Source organism: Mytilus californianus, unplaced genomic scaffold, assembly GCF_021869535.1.
Source record: "Mytilus californianus isolate M0D057914Y unplaced genomic scaffold, xbMytCali1.0.p SCAF_2, whole genome shotgun sequence".
NCBI lineage: Eukaryota > Metazoa > Mollusca > Bivalvia > Mytilida > Mytilidae > Mytilus > Mytilus californianus.
The window spans coordinates 37,832,916-37,850,643 of NW_026262668.1; the positions used below are offsets into that span (position 1 = coordinate 37,832,916).

The 17,728-nt window shown below is 33.7% G+C and overlaps 1 protein-coding gene across 1 annotated transcript in view; it reads left to right on the plus strand.

Moving 5' to 3' along the window:
- Nucleotides 1-458: 458 nt before the first annotated feature.
- LOC127728954 (uncharacterized) overlaps nt 459-17,728 on the plus strand; it is a 64,698-nt gene continuing 47,428 nt past the window's right edge. The window contains exons 1-8 of the mRNA XM_052236533.1: nt 459-471; nt 2,308-3,015; nt 4,931-5,340; nt 5,810-6,550; nt 8,339-8,579; nt 8,944-9,196; nt 11,903-12,043; nt 16,321-16,367. Of these exons, the coding sequence (XP_052092493.1) occupies nt 459-471; nt 2,308-3,015; nt 4,931-5,340; nt 5,810-6,550; nt 8,339-8,579; nt 8,944-9,196; nt 11,903-12,043; nt 16,321-16,367 (2,554 nt within the window). The remainder of the gene's footprint in view (nt 472-2,307; nt 3,016-4,930; nt 5,341-5,809; nt 6,551-8,338; nt 8,580-8,943; nt 9,197-11,902; nt 12,044-16,320; nt 16,368-17,728) is intronic.

Consider the following 17,728-nt stretch of genomic DNA (forward strand, 5'->3'; position numbering starts at 1 on the left):
TGAACTAGAAGTGCTTTAACCAAGCCATATTTGCAAATGTTATATGTATGAAGTTACCAGCCTGATATAATATAGTACTGGTAACATTCCCAAGTTATGTCTCTATGAGATGAAACATAGAGATCATATCTGGGAACCAGTACGTAAACAAAACAAAATATCTATGAATATTATATATCTCCCCAAAAGAGGCGTGGTTTGTGGAGAGCTGTATTTTATATTTACAAAGTGCAACCTATACTAACATTTTTTTCAAAAAGAACAATCTAGAAAAACACTTTTTCTCTCAACAATACTTATTTATCAGAGTCATAGTATAAAAGAAATCACTGCATATACTTTAACTTTTCTTTTACAGTACATTTTATATCCCCCACCCCTGTTTCAATTTTAAAGAATTTGAAAACAAGACTTTAATTATTGTCAGCTTATCCTATGTGCATGTTTTCTGACATGAAATGCCTACAACCTGTAAGAAACTATTATGATAACAAATTGAAAGCATTTCAGAATACTATAAATGTAAAGTTTAGTAGTTAATCATTCCAAAATTCAAGATTATATTAAGTATCCAATCCTGCCTCTGTCTCCAGTCCACATCTTACTGTACGCCTATTTATATATAAAAGTTCACAATTTCTGCCTCAAATGGTCAATTTAGAAAATTAGGCTAAATATATGAACTAGAAGTGTTTTAACCAAGCCATATTTGCAAATATTATATGTATGAAGTTACCAGCCTGATATAAAAAAAAATACTGGTAACATTCCCAAGTTATGTCTCTATGAGATGAAACATAGAGATCATATCTGGGAACCAGTACGTAAACAAAAATTGACAATACGAAAATAGGGGTGGCGTAGTACCTTAAGTTGATTTTGGAGCGATTTATAGAATTTGTGACGGGCAACAACGATCAACAACTGCATATTATGATGTAGAGGAAACATTGGCGTATTTATTAGGAAAAACTCCAGAATGGTTTATTTTCAAAAATCTGAAGTTAGGGTAGAAAACTGAAATTGACGAAACGAAAATGAGGGAGTGGTGTACCTTAAAATGATTTTGGACCAATTTATAGCGATTGTGACGGGCAAACTATACAGGTGATGTAGGGACGACATTTATGTATCGTTTATGAAAAACTCCAGAATGGTTTATGTTCGGCTACGTAGGGGAAAGACCTTATTAAATAAAAATTTCCTCAAAGCTGGATTATAAAGTAAAAATATTAAAGCAAAATCATGATGTTTAGAAATACGGAAGTACACATATAATTGATGAACACATTATAATACAAGAACCTTTGTACAAAATAAATGTATTCATGTATTATTCTGAAAACTAATGTTATTAATTTTAATGCATCAAAATGAGGGTTTAACGTTATCAGTTATGTGAATACCACAAGGTCCTGATAATAAATCAATGTTTAAAATGCCCGAACCGTTTATAATACAGTGACCTACATTTCGGTACATTTGTACATCCGAACGCGTGATGAATTCCGTTATCCAACATAATTATGATTATTTTCTCAGCAATGCATAATATGTAATTTATGAATTTAACCTCTACCCGACGTATAATCAATTATTCATTAGAAATCATGATCTCAAAGCAACTATGAACTTATGAAATACAGCGTTTGGTTTGCGCAGGGGTAGGCCGTTCTTTGATTTTTCGGTTGTAAACCGGTACGGCATTAAAAACCAAAAAGTAGTGTGTAAAGTCTTGTTGATTGAATTACTACGGATTTTATCCTCGTACAAAGGCATATCCGAAGAGTCAATAAAAGTACCTAACACGGAAATAATAAATATAAACTAATATCGCATTGACTCGAGTTTCCCGAACACAGGGTGTATTTGTTAAACTGTCTATATTTACGAACAACGTACAGTCACTGGCTATATTTACTCTATAGCGATTTGAAGTAATTTCGGGTTAACAACAGTAAATCACCAGACAAGCTTTGCAATACGGAGTAAAATAGGATTGTTATATATATGTTTACTTCAATAAAAATCTAGAAAAGCGCATCGGACTTTTAAACAGCGTTACATGTATTTTCATTTTGGTGCAACATTTTTTCTTACATAGAAACAAAAGGGATTGTGTATTGCTCACCTGTTACATTTGAGATTGATTACGGCATTTATATGGACATGTACTTATCAATTCCAGTAAAAATGTTCCCTTAATGTTTAGTCAAGAATTGATTACATTTTTTAATATATTCAATTAATACTGAATGTTAAATCACTTTCTTAGTATATTTTTATGTCATCTTTTTCATCTTACAGATTTTATATATGGCCAAGTGTCAACTCAAGAGGAATTAGATGACATTGCTAAGAATTTACGAGTTGAAGTTCACGTTGTTGACAATTTGCAATTCAATGGGAATAAGCACCTTTTCCGAATAATATTTGAAAATAAAGGGTTCCATTCTTTATCAGGGTTAAACTGGAAAATCTACTTCTTCAGCTTTTTCCTTATTGAAGCAGAACATATTTTATCACCAGATGGACACAACATTTTACCCGGGGGATACATACTTCATGAATCAAAACTTAGAATCGATCATGCAAAAGGTAGTTTGTATTCACTCACCCCAGTTGAAGATTTTTCGGAAATTAAACCTAATTCTACAAGAGAGATACGTTTCTTTGGGTCGAACTGGGCAATATCAAAATCAGACATACCTCCAAACTGGTATATAACTGTCGATGGGTTATCGCCTCGTGTCTTTGAAAGTACATCAGGTGATTTTGTTGGGAATTTTGATGAACCAAATCAATGGAAGAGAATAAAAACTGATCTTTACAACCCTTACACACCTTTAGACCGGTTTGAAAAATATAAGGATATGAGGAAAAATCCTAAGAAAAAAATTGCAATACCAACGCCTAAATCTGTGACTCATCATTACGCCTCGGAAACATTAGATATGAATGGAGACGTTAATATTGTTCACAATGGATTCACAAATGAGGCATCATACCTAGCAAGTAAGTAATCAACGATTTGTACTGGTATCATATATTATTATGTCAAGATATTTGAATATAAATTATTGTAACGTGTGGGAACCCAAATTGCACCTATTTTGACAGTTTTTTCACCTACGTTTATTTATCCATACAAAAGTTTCCATTCTGTGTTTATTTTGTAGATGTATCCTTATTTACTATATAGTTACAACAATTTAATTTTGAATCCATCTTGAATCATAGAAAAATGGGTTTGAACCATCCTCCAAACGATCTATGATTCTGTAATGAGGAGTACCCAAATTGCATCCACGCTTAAATTCACATCCTTAAAAATCGATTAACAGATGTTTTGTTTTATTTCTTCAAATATTTAGAACAACTTGACATTAGTCCATGTTTATTTATTTTTTAAGAAATGGATGCTTGTTACATATTTTATTTGCTCATTTTTAAAAGGTGACTTTTTGTGGACGTCGCATGGCGACGTTCCGTAGATTTTACTTTTCTAGTGAATACATCATCTGTTGATATATACTATGAACGTTTTGTGTATATTCAAATATAGCCTACCTATGTTGAAAGACGTGTATAATGTCAAATCATGAAAATACAAATTGTTTAGTTTCAAGAAAACTTGTAAGATTCCCGCTGCTATTTTTATTGAATAGGTGTAGTTTGGGTACTCGGCGCAATTTGGGTACTCTGACGTTAAAGTGTTTCTGCGAAGAGAAATCATATACAAATAATGTGTTCTATTTGAAGAAGAAAGTTTTGATTTAGACTCGATCTCTGTTAAATTGAGAGAGCGGCATTAGTTATTCATTTACTTACATTTGTATGATGAGCACAAATAATAGAGAAGTATACATTTGATAAGGCTTTCCATGCTTAATCGGAATGACATGTGAATCATACTAAGTTTCTTATCAATTGGTAACGACATGGAATATAACCAGTATTTTGTAGCTAATTTCACTCAAAAAGATTGTGTAACAAATACAGAAGAACATATCCGTCGTCTTATTTTTAGCGTTTTTCTGTATTGATGCCCCGGTTTCAGTGTTTCTTGAAAACTGTCACCAGGTATGCTCTAGATTAAATTTAAGGAAGCAAAAAAAAAAATAGAAGACAATATAAAGCCTTTTTGCATTTAGTAAATTAATAAGGGGCCTTAAGAGAATAGCAGAAACAAACCGATTCCAGGTTTGACCGAGGGAGTGAAACCCTGAGCTTTTGACCGGTATTCACGAATAGTCGATTTACAAAATATAACATTTGCTACATGGGAGATGGTATTTGAAGCCAATTAAGTAATGACTGTAATAACATAAACGGTACCAATTTTTCTGCACCAGATGCGCATTTCGACAATCAATGATGTCTCTTCCGTGGTGCTCGAGGCCAAAATATTTGAAAATCCAAAGCTTATTAAAAAAAGATGAAGAGCTATAAACCAAAAAGGACAAAAAATTAACATTTTTTCTGCCTATGAAGAAATAACCTCAAAAATGTGGTGCACACTGAATAACCCGCGTACCGGGTATTTAAAAGTGTGCACCACTTTTTTGAGGTTATTTCGAATAGACGGAAAAAATAGAACAGTCATTCCTTATAATTTAACTCAATTCCATTTTAAGGAGTAAATCATGAAAAAACGTTGATGACGTCACGGTCACATGTATAAATTCTACTTTATAACATAAAATTGTAAACCACAGATATGAAGAAAAAAAATATATCGAGAGAATAGAGTTTGCACTTACTGTCTAAAAACTTAGAGCAAAGAGTATTCATCTCAGACCACAATAAAATTAGAAAGGTATGCACGGCGTTAAAAACGTGTTTGCAAAATGCACAAACAAATTCAAACTATATGCATCGTTGAATGCACGGTAATGACGACAATTAACATTCCTTTATTTATAAACAGATAAAACAACATTCAAACCTGTGAACACAATTGTGACAGGCACAATAAATATACATCTTTCTGCTAACGGAACGATGACTGCATTAGAGGGATATACTCTGGAAATTGATCCTTCATCCAAAACCATACGTATAACTGCTAAAACCCATGCTGGGATATTTTATGGAGTTCAAACCTTATTGAGTATACTTGCTGATGGATATAAAATACCTAAGCTTCTCATAGAAGACGAGCCTAGATATGAATTCCGTGGTATGCATCTTGATATTGCAAGAAATTTCAGACCAAAATCAACATTGTTAAACCTTTTGGATGCTATGGCAACATATAAATTGAACAAACTTCATCTTCATGCAACTGATGACGAAGGTTGGAGGTTAGAAATCAAAGATTTACCCGAGTTAACGGAGGTAATAAATTTGATTACCGTTTACTGCCAAAAACTTAACTCTTTGTCCGCATGGAAAAAAACAGTTCTGCATATCTAGTCTTTCCTTTAGTTACTTATCTATATTTTTTTCAGAGACAAAAAATAAAATAATGTATCGTATTTTTAATATTAACTTATGTTGGTAATACTTACGACTAATTCCTTTTGTCAGTTTACTTTGTTCGCTTTGACAAATCTCTTAGAAAAAAAAGTATAACAAAAACTCCAAGGAAAAATCAAACTAGGAAAGTCCATAAAACTGACAGAAAAAGTGAAAATTAACCGCCACATTCTTGGCTTGGTACAGGCATTTTCCGAAGAAAATGGTGGGTTGCACTTAGAACTTAGACAACATTGTTGTTTTTGCTTTCCATACATTTTGTATTCTATAACTTGGGTAGAATATAGATCAAATCCTCAAGTTGTTTATGATATTGTGTCTTCTTCAGATTGGTTCTAACCGTTGTCATAGTTCATCTGAAAATGACTGTCTAATTCCACAGTTAGGGTCAGGGCCTGATAACAGTACTTCTGGGAGTGGATATCTTTCAATTCAAGATTACCAAGAAATACTAAAATATGCCAAGGATCGTCATATTGAAGTAATACCAGAAGTTGACATGCCAGGACATGCACGCGCAGCAATAAAAGCAATGGAAAGTAGATACAAACGGCTTATGCAAAATAACCAAAAGGCAGATGCTGAAAAATTTAGACTTTTCGATCCATCTGATTCCTCAACATATTTATCAGTTCAAAATTTCGGTGACAATGCTCTTAGTCCCTGTATTGAAACTACTTTTAATTTCGTTGACAAAGTGGTGAAAGAAATAAAAGCTATGCATGAAAGTGTAGGACCACCATTAAAAATATTCCATTTTGGTGGAGACGAGGTTGCCAAAAATGCATGGTCAAACTCGGCATCGTGTAGAAGGCTTGGCTTTAACAGCACGAAAACAAATGAAATTCGAACGAGTTTGAAAAAAATGTTTGCACAGCGTGTTGCCAACATTACACACAAACACGGATTAAATCTTTTAGGTTGGGAAGATGGTTTTTTGGAAGGAAATGGAAAGCCTTTTGACAGAGAGTTATTTCCTAACGCTGATGTCTATAGCAACGCTTGGGATAATGTATGGGAATGGGGTGAAGCAAGGAGAGCTTACAATTTTGCAAATGCTGGATATAAGGTAAGCATCACTGAATATTATATTTTATCCTGCATTCTACCTTTTAACTATACAAATACAGGTGTACAGATAACACGAAGCGATAAACGTATAGTTATAGTCTCCTGGTATCCTGCTTCTGTTGCGAATGAACCATTAGGTTCAAATTAATGTTTCCTCTACAGTTCACTTTTGGGTCCGCATTTAATTCATAGATATAAGAAGATTATTTTGTGGTATGAGTGCCAATGAGACAACTCTCCATCCAAGTCAAAATTTAAAAGAGTGAACCATTATAGGTCATGTCGATTTTATTAAAAAAACAAAGTCATAGGTTGGAATGGAAAAAAACTATACGTTTAGGCTGAAAGCTGAATTGCAGGATAAAAACAACATTTGTACAGTGTAGGAAATATCAAATTTATTTGTTGAATCAAGCATCTGCTTCCTTTTTGTGGTTACAAATGTACCATGAAGTATTATTAACTCTATCGATTTACCTGTCGAATTGGCCAGTCTTTAAGTGTTTTTAAAAACATTTTCTTGTAATGCATTTGCTTTTGCACTCTACTGACCCTGTTTCCCGTTGGGTTTTGAAAGAAGTACTTTACAAAATACACGAGTTCAGAACGATTAGTGATCCCTCACTGCAGGCGCTCGATGAAAGAAAATAAATGTTACAGCCACCCTCTTCTGTAGATAAATTAGTCCTCTACCGGCAAAGCTGAAGAGTACTTTAGGTTTGCACTCCGTCCGTCCGTCCGTCCGTCCGTCTGTCTGTCTGTCTGTCTGTCCGTCCGTCCGTCCGTCCGTCTGTCTGTCTGTCCGTCCGTCCGTTCGTCAGTCCGGCAAATTAGTTTTCCACACTTGTTTTCTTCGTGCTAGATTTGATATTTGCTATATAGTTTTATCATAACAAGATACAGATCAAGTTTGAATGTTGTTCCAGTCTGATTATTTTGTGCAGAGTTACGATCCTTGGATTAGAAAATTCATGCGAGTAATCAGTTTTCCGCACTTTTTTCGTCATGCTTGAAGATATTGATTTGATATTTGGTATACAGTTTAACCATGACACGTTACAGATCATGTTTGAATTTTGTTCCGTTCGGATGATTTTTTTGCAGAGTTAGAAAATCACGCGAATAATCAGTTTTCTACACTTTTTTTCTTGATGCTTGAATTGATATTTGTTATACAGATAACCATGACAAGTTATAGATAAAATTATCATTTTGTTCCAGTACAATGAATTTTTAACCGGGAGGGGACTATGTATTACCGTGAAATACTCTCAGAATGCTTGTTTTTATTTCTCAATTGACTAATGCAAAAATGGGTGAACGTCAGGGAAACGCGATTCTGTCTTAGGAAAAAGACAGAGTTAGACTGTGGAAGGTAAATTTACACTAGTTTTGAACGTCTCAAATTAGGCAAACCACAGATTACAAGGGCACTGAGACTGCACCACATAATTTACAAGAATGAAAAGTTTTTCTTAATTTGTCATATTTTATTACATTGGAAACATTAATATGAAATTCAACAATTTAGTAACCGGGTTTTGATTTTCGAAATGAAGGTTTTCCCTGCACATGTTTTTTTAACACAAAGTAACAAGGAAAAGATGTAAACAAACCCGACTACCAATCTATGACAGAAAATGTATGAATAGCATTGATATCCAATTCATAGTGCTGGCATTTGAAGTCGAAGTCACAGTTTTTTCATACTGCCATTCTTTCTTTTCCATTATGACCTCTTAGTTTATTGTTTTCCCCGACCTTTCATAACAGCTTCATTTTACAGATAGTCATGTCACATGCAACGCATTTGTATTTTGATCATCCTTATGAACCGGATCCGGAAGAGAGAGGACTTTACTGGGCTCCTAGATTCACAGACACATTTAAGACATTTGGGTTTATGCCAGATAAACTATATGAAAATATGGATGTAAGCAGAATGGGTGCAAAATTGAATCGATCTAAAATCTGTGGAGAGAATGATGTAAATTGTCCGAGTCTGCAAGAGCCAGAAAATATTATCGGTAATATGTTTCTGATTCTAGCAAAATGAAAAATCATGTATATATTTCTGACCATTGAATTCTTATTTTATTTTTTAGTTTAGTTATATCTCATTTATCGGTTCTCTAAAAACCAACTGGTTTGATAAGAACTCAGAGCTATTTAGATTAAGCTATTAAGCTATGTAAAATCATGCTCTTTCTGGATAACTTTTTCTTCTTGGGCAAGGACAACAGATAGCAAACATATATTATTACTAATATTATTTAATATTTAAGGAGGAGGGAAAGAAAAATGCATCTTTTAATATTTGGTCATAAACTTTTATTAACCTCATGTCTATTGGCATACACCTGTTAAAACACGATTTTATCTTTTTTGCAGGAATGCAAGGTCATTTGTGGAGCGAAACAGTGCTCACAGAGTATAATTTTTATTACATGGTATTTCCAAGGTTATTAGCTTTGGCAGAACGCGCTTGGCACAAGGGCTTATGGGAAGATGAAATCTCGAAAAATAAACGAAACCAGAAAATGAAAGAAGACTGGGATGATTTTACAGAGACACTAGGAGACAGGGAATTGAAACGGTTAGATGAAATGGGTATTGAATACAGAATTTCTCCTCCAGGAGCAAGGTTCGCTATTCTTACTCATTATTACTACTGAAAGTAATAAGATTTCTTAAAGTACAATGTAAACTGTACGTATACGTGCATTAAACAGTATGTAATGCATAACATGTAAGTATCTTAACAAAATGAACAGATGATCATTCGAAAAATCTGATTGGAAATGTATTTGCCTCAACTCATACAAAGTCTCTTTTAATTATGAAAATATATATGCTAGATAAGCCTGCTTGAACTGTGATCAAAATGAGGATGAAAGCTGTAAATATTTTTCTTTGACAACATCAATGAATGTTTCGACAATGCATTGTATAAACAGGTTTTCCTATGAGCAGCAATTGTGCCCTTTGATTAGCAGACGTGTTCTTGTAGTGTTACGAATCACAGTGTATGATCTAAACCAGTAAAGACCTGTCTATGTTCAATTCAATACTAGTAAAACATTTAATAACGCTTACAAGATTTTTAAATGCTTTAAATAATCAAGAATTCTCCGATTATACTGCAAAATATCCACTAGAGAACTGACTTTAAATAAATCAAATACTGACAACAATAATTGTTACTTGTTAGATATGAATATTTCATTTTCACACGGGAAATTCTATGACTATACAAAATTTGACGATGAAAGAGGCGAAATCGTTCCCTATTTTTTTTAACTTTCCTGTTTTAAACGGTGATGTTTCCTGGGACCCTTCTTACTGTGTATACATGTTACAGTTGAAACATTTGAATTCAGTAGGATCCAGAATCCTCCTAGTATATAGTTTGATTCCAATTTCTACTGGCGTTAGTTAATCTAATTTAGTATAATGAAATAAGATTTTAACCATTTGGTGTATGAATAAAGAAAAATTCAATTAATTCAATATCTGCATTTCTTCAAGCACAGCTCGCTTTATTCTCAACAAAATGTTTATTGATGTGGTATGTTGTTGATATTTCTGAACCTAGACACAATGTGGTCATGGAATCAGCATCGATCAATTACCTGAGAAAAAAGTATTTGGAACCGTATCTGACTAAGAAAAACTGTAACAGGTGACACTGTTTGGATCAACGTTCATAAAGTTGACAGAACAAATATAGATTAAACTTTGATGCCTAAAATCAATCTACGAGATTTTATATGAATCGTATTTAATAAAATTATTTTTCAGATGATCATCTTTTCGATTTACCTGCAGTCAGTACATTCATTAATTGTTATGCAAACTGAGTCAAATACTCATCAGTAAATAACTTAATGTTTTCAACGAGTGTGATACAATATTGTTTTTCAGCCCACTATATGAATGTATGCTTATCCTACCAGCTTTTTGTCCCCATAGGTTGTTCACGACAAATCTCAATATCACAAACCTTAATATCATAAAATAGATTGATTGATTGATTATTTGGTGTTTAACGCCACTTTCAACACTATTGTGCTATTTCGTGGCGGTAAGTTTTTATTGTTGGAGGAAGCCGGAGCGCCCGGAGAGAACCAGCGTCCTTTGGTAGGATGACTGACAATCCTAGTCAATTAAGATTGAGTCGAGCGCACCTGCCATTTGCAGAATTCGCACTCACAACCTCAGTGTTGACAGGCTAGTGATACAGTAGTACGACTACTTAGACCACTCGGCCACCGAGGCCCCTTCATAAAATAGAAATACATTAACAAAGATATTGGTTTTATCAACTATCTAGTGTTTTTATGCCTTCCTATTTTGAAAACATATACATGTAGCCTCCTATTATGTCGTATACAGGAAATAATGCCCCTTCAACATGAGACTGAGAAACATCGAAGTTTAGTTGATCCATGTGGCCATGTTTTAAAGGGGATCTAAAGGTTAGTTTAAGGGGAACCACTTATGATAAGTTTAGTATGCAGTTGTATTTGCATTGACAAATCTCCTTTCCATGGGAATTGTTTGGTCCTGATCCTTCAGTCATGGTTCATTGGCTGTTTTTAAATAGGTTTACATGTTAAAATATTGTCATTTTAATTTCAATTTATGCTTCAATGAACGCAATCTTTGTACGACAGGTAATTATGAAGTCAGGGATTTTGTTAACACAATGTTTTTAAAATCTTTACCTTATTCTTTCATAGATACAAAGATTTGGTTTGGAAGTATTACTGTACGTGTAGAAATCTTATTACAAACGGGGTACTACATAAAAAATTTTACGATTTGTTTTATAGAGCATATGGTCATGCTTTTTTCATGTTAATGACATTTTTAAAATTTGTTGGAGATGTACTGATTGCTATGAATGTCTGGGTAAAAACGGTGTATTTATAGGTTGAAATTGGACTTTGAACAAGCTTTCAGTAGCTGTGTGATCTCTTAAACCGGTTTGTGTCTTTTGAATTTTTGTTATTTGTTAAATGCTGATCTGATTAGTCAAACCCTTTCTAACTGATTTTTACAGTTTTTTGTTATAATGTGATGTTTCATCACTGTGCATGTCTGTCTCAAGCCATGGACTTGTAATTAGGTGGTTGTTGGTGAATGCTGTCTGCCATATATTTAATGTTTAAGTATAAATCAAATAGTTGTGTTTCTCTTGTGAGTGTCATTTTAGCTTGATTTTTAGTATTTTAAGGTCATACGGTAACCTCGAGGTGTTAACACCCTTTTCATTTGGTCTTTGGTGGATAGTTGTCTTATTAGCAATCATACCATATCTCCTTATTTTGATATTGTTTTGTTTTAGAGTGTCAGGAAATACAGCGATAGTAAATGGAGAATATAAATCATTATATATAGAGTACAGTCATGACAGCGGCAAAACATGGAAGATTGTTCCAAAAAAATGGAATCTAACTGACAAATTTGACGTACTGTTACGAACAAAGCAAGTATTGCTATTTATTTTATACTAAAGTACTTAATAGTAACAACAAATAAATCGTATGTGTAATACAATTAATGGCAAAAGTGCTGTATCAGCCACGCGTGATGATATCGATATCAGTCACGATTACAAAAACTTCATCAAAACCCTTATTTGTATGACGCCATGTCATTCATATCAGTCACGGTTGCATTGTTAAGGCTTTATCAAACCCCTAATCTGCAATACATCATCTTACGTGAAAGGCATGTACTAGAGTTAATGGAAACGTGTATATGATATGTATTTTTTAATATCATACCCCGTATCAACCCGCAACCAATGTAATCTCTCGAATAGAGCTCTTGAGATTATATTGATGTCTCGGGTTGATACGGATGTGATATTGAATAAAGCCATATGATATTCACTATTTATTTACAAGTATGACCGTTTATCTAAATGTACAATGTTGATTTCCATTCCTAAATGTTATTAAACTAACGTCCCCGTTTCTTTTTCTTGGTGTTCATGACAGTGTAATAAATGGAGACATAATGTTGCTTTCGCACATGCGTAAATTATCGCGGGTTCGTGACTGAAATGAATGTGTACGTTAATTCTTAGCCATGATCTTTAGTGTTCGTATTGTCATCTGATGAAGTCGATCAAGCAGTCAAGCAGTCAAGCAGTCAGTTAGGTGTATATCTGTCTCTGCTTGCAATAGCTTTTTGTCTGAACCCGTGTTTTCTTACTAGGTTTCTTTCTATCGGACTTTTACCGTTGCAGCTGGAAGGGTGTCAGAGTGGAACAGATATCGCTTATGGAATTTTGAGCCGTCAATGCTTTGCAACTTCGTACTTTATTTGTTTTTTAACCTTCTTTTATTCGAGCGTCACTGATGAGGCTCTTATAGACTAAACGCACGTCTTTTGTTCTAAAATATAAGCCTGGTATCTTTGGTGAGTTTTTTTTTTCTATCTTTCTGGAGATCCTAATTTTGTCTCTAGTTTTATTGGGGGTGAACGTTTGCCTCTTGTTATCACTTAAGTTTCTAACGTAAGTGCTGATATATTGAATTGGGTACGTCTGTCCATAATTAATAATTCCTTGTTCATTTTTTCATATTCAGCAATGGCTTGGTTTTTAAGTAATCATTCTGTTGTCACTTTTATCTGCAATTCTTTGTAAGCTTGAACGCATGCATAAACTTTCACTCCTGTACTCGTACTGAGAACAACAAAATTATTATATTTAAATTTACCTTTGTACGTTGTTTCATTTAACGCCATTTTGTCCTAGGTTAGAGTTGTCTTTTTGACACGGTTCCTACATCTTTTTTTATTAATATTGTATTTATATTGTGTCACAGATCAAACTTATTCGTTCAGTGTAACTATGTTTACTTGTTTCTGTTTCAATGTCTTTTTGATCGAGTTAAGCCATTTCAATTGATATTTTATAGTGTGTTTTTTAATGTTGTTATGTTACACTACTGTCTCGGGTTAGGACGAATGTTGATACCTGATAAAACGTTTAAACCCGCTGCATTTTTATGAACCTGTCCTAAGTCAGGAGCCTGTTGTTCAGTGGTTGTCGTTTGTTGATGTGGTTCATAATGGTTTCTCGTTTCTCGTTTTTTATATAGATTAGGCCGGTGCTTTTCCTGTTTGAATTGTTTTACGCTAGTCATTTTGGGGCCTTTTATAGCTTGCTGTTCGGTGTTAGCCAAGGCTCCGTGTTGAAGACCGTACTTTGACCTATAATTGTTAACTTTTTAAACATTGTGACTTAGATGGAGAGTTGTCTCATTGGCACTCATACCACATCTTATTTATATTGAAAAGATTTCGTCAAAGCATTACCAAGTTATTGCACGGACAGCGCTCTAAGTATCACTATTAGATACTTAAAGGTCTACAACTCAACAACGATAAAAGATAAAATCGTGAAAAGTGAATTTGACCTTCATTTAGTCACAAAAAACAACATATATAAATTTGAAAAGATTTCGTTTAAGTGTTTTCAAGTTAATGCACAGACCCTCTTTGGTAGCCTCCGGCCCGACCGCCCGGCCGCCGTACATCGTCATTAATTACCGATATTTTCCTTCGGAAATCCGGTTAAAAATGAATTATAAATGTTTTAGAGTTCAGCTTTCAGTAAACCTTTTATGGTGTATCAATTCACAAACTTTTACAAACTAAACGTATTTCACCTCAAATTTTAGAAATCATAGAATAGACAGGAGAAAAACAGTAAACATGCACTAATTAAATACAATATCTTAAGAAAAATGTTCAATTAATTACGTTTTATATCTCTTTTAATCATATAGCTCCTAACATTTCTACGTACTAGAAATTAGAAATCCCTGGCTTTCAAATGTTTATATTTGAACGTTCCCAATGGTGGGAAATCAGGAAAAGTGCTTCAGGCATACGAAATTTATGAAGTTTTATTTTCATATACTGTTATTTTAAGCTCCACCCTTCCAACAATGAATTATCTACATCATTTTCCATGTCAGAATATTAAAAGAGAAGCGAAGGATACCAAAGGGACATTCAAACCCATAAGTCGAAAATAAACTGACAACGCCATGGCTAAAAAAGAAAAGAAAAACAGACAAACAATAGTACACAAAACACAACATAGGAAACTAACGACTAAGCAACACAAACCCCACTAAAAACTAGGGTTGATCTCAGGTGCTCCGGAAGGGTAAGCAGATCCTGCTCCACATGTGGCACCCGTCGTGTTGCTCATGTTAGTACAAACCCGGTAATAAGTCTAATTCGGTAGGTCACATTCGGGGAAAAGGGGACGGGATTGACGTTACGACATTTAGAACATATCCACTATCATATGTGAAACGGATATTCCATAACGGTCAACCAACTCGTGGTGGCGTCCGTGAAATTTAAGAAGGGATGATTTCAACTTTACCACTTGGAACTCTTGGTTTAATAGCTTCCTTGTGAGCAGCAACCTCTATTAAGGAAATCATGATAGGAAAAACAAGCCCTGAAATATCGTATCAACTGGGAGATATATACTCTGCATGCAGGCGCTGCTGGAATGTTGCTACATAGAAATGGAAAGTTCACAATTGGGAAGCTAAAAGGTTGTATAAAGAATAAAACTGGTTTTTTCCCAAGTTTTCATAAGACAACAAGTGACACATTTGAAACTTTAAAATAAAAAATCAATCCAACTTGTTAAAATGTATTATGGCAACTTTTTTGAATGGTTTTGTCGTCTTGATTTTTAATATGAAATTATATACAGTGTCCTCTGTAAATGGTCAAGCATAGCTTTTCTTTCAATAACATACTTGAAACTTGAACAGTTATATTAATTTATTGAATCATTATTACGTACTGTGTAAATAATCTTAGTAAATGACAAGATGTAAATGACAGTAAAGAAATTAAAAAATTTAACACATCTAAAACAATTGAGGAATAGGCATACAATTGACATCAGATTGTATATTAAGATTGAAAACTTAATTTTTAAGGACGTTCAAAAGTGGTTCCAAAATGTTAATAGTATGTCCATACTTGTTCTCTGTCTGACTATCGACTTCTTCTAAAGAAAGGTAGTATCCGAACTTATAATGATTTCATAGTTCAGCTACCTAGCAAATGTTTTTGTTTTGTTTTGTGTCTACACACTCAAGATTAGGCTATAAATGCCGCTGTTTACTTTTCTTGATGGTCAGAAGAAAATGGTAATAAACTGAGTTATGATGTTGTTATTGTTCATGTATTCGTAAATTCTATTTTGACGAAATCTCTTTGTTACAAATCAACACATGTGCTGGGAGCAGAACACCATCGTTGACACCAAGAAAACCTCCAGTACAAATTCACAACTATAGGTCACCGTAGGGCCTTCAACAATGAGCAAAGCCCATACCGCATAGTCCGCTATAAAAGACCCCGAAATGAAAAATGTAAAACAATTCAAACGAGAAAACTAACGGCCTAATTTACAAAATAATGAACGAAAAACAAAAATGTTACACAGCAACAAACGACAACCACTGAATTACAGGCTCCAGACTTGAGACAGGTACATCAAATGTGGCGGGGCTAACCTAAGTTTGTTTTTACATTTTTCATGATAACTTCTGTGTGGCATGTTTGGAGAAATTGTATGTTTCAATTAAATGTTTAATAAAAAAAATATATTGTGAATAAATTAAAAACATCGGGACAGCTTGATTACAGATTTTAGATCCAGCCATTTTGAGGTATCAATTTATTTATTATAAAACAGTTTTTTTCCAGGTCGGCTGATGGACGCAGAAATAGCAGATCAGTCAAGTTTAACCCAGGTATTGATATGACTTGCACTTAAAACCTAAACTGATATAATTACTTAAGTACAAACAGATCACTTCAACTTAGCAAGTAATAAATATTGTATAAGCATTCTTTTAACAAGAAAACGGATTGCACTGCCAACTGGTGCTCCCCAAACTGCATATTCATTGAGAGAAATCTATTTTATTTTAAGGGTTCAAAATACTAGTATGCTTGGATGGACATGTACTATAATTGCTAAATTTTCACCTATGTAAATGTGTTACATACCATCCCGAAAACTAAATTTAAAAAAAAATCTATATAATATTTGTAACAGTGACCTTGAACTTGACTTTTGACCTTCATCTTCCATGTGTATAAGTTTAATTCCAACCAATAAAGGAAACTCAAGCTAAAATTTGGAAACAGTTTTTCAACTACAAAACAATTCAGTAGCAGTGACATTGACCTCACAATCAATAAGCTTTTCCCCCTTCTTATTATATTTTTAATCTATAAAAGTTTCATTCCAGTCAAAGTAGAGAAACTCAAGTTACCATTTGAAAAACAATGTTTCTAATTTAGTTACAGTGACCTTGACCTTTGGCCTATTAACACCAAAATCAACAGGCTTCTCTCTTTTGGATATATCTTCATCTTTATAAGTTTCATTCCAATCATACAAGGGAGACTCAAGTTATCATCCAAAATAAACCCACGGACGGACAAAGGGATTACGGTATGCTTCCAACTATTTCGGGGGGCATAATAAAAATATAATAATAATATTAAAGCAGGTTATTCATCCTTGTAATTTTGAACGGAAGCATTATCAGAAAAATTATGAAGATTAAGATGTAAGCACATGTCTTATATCGTTGTTACATGAAATCTAATCGGAAGAACGGCATGGTCCCATGCCTCAAATAATCAGGTTAGGAGTTTTGTCAAATAATTTGTTTACTCTTCGTTCCTTATTATTTAAGCTACTAATAAGCCTGTTATTTAACCTACATTTTTTTTATTTTCAATTTCAATATAATAACATGGTCACATTGAAAAAATTATTTACAATACACGTACTGTTTATATTTTTGAAAATGTTATTTGATGCCGGATGAACGAATTTAACGACACCAATAATTGATATTGATGACCGTCTGTTGACCTAGAAAACGATGCTTGCTGGTAAGTTCGTTCGACTTGTTAGTCCGCTTATTTAACGCTATGAAATGCATGGACTGACAGGACGACCAAAATTACAAGACCTGACTGCAAATTATTAGTAATACAAGTAAGCAATGATATATGCCTCCAATTATTGAAAAATGGCTATTACAGTAAGAACGTTAACTTCAAAATCATAGCACTATAACCCAACTTATATCAA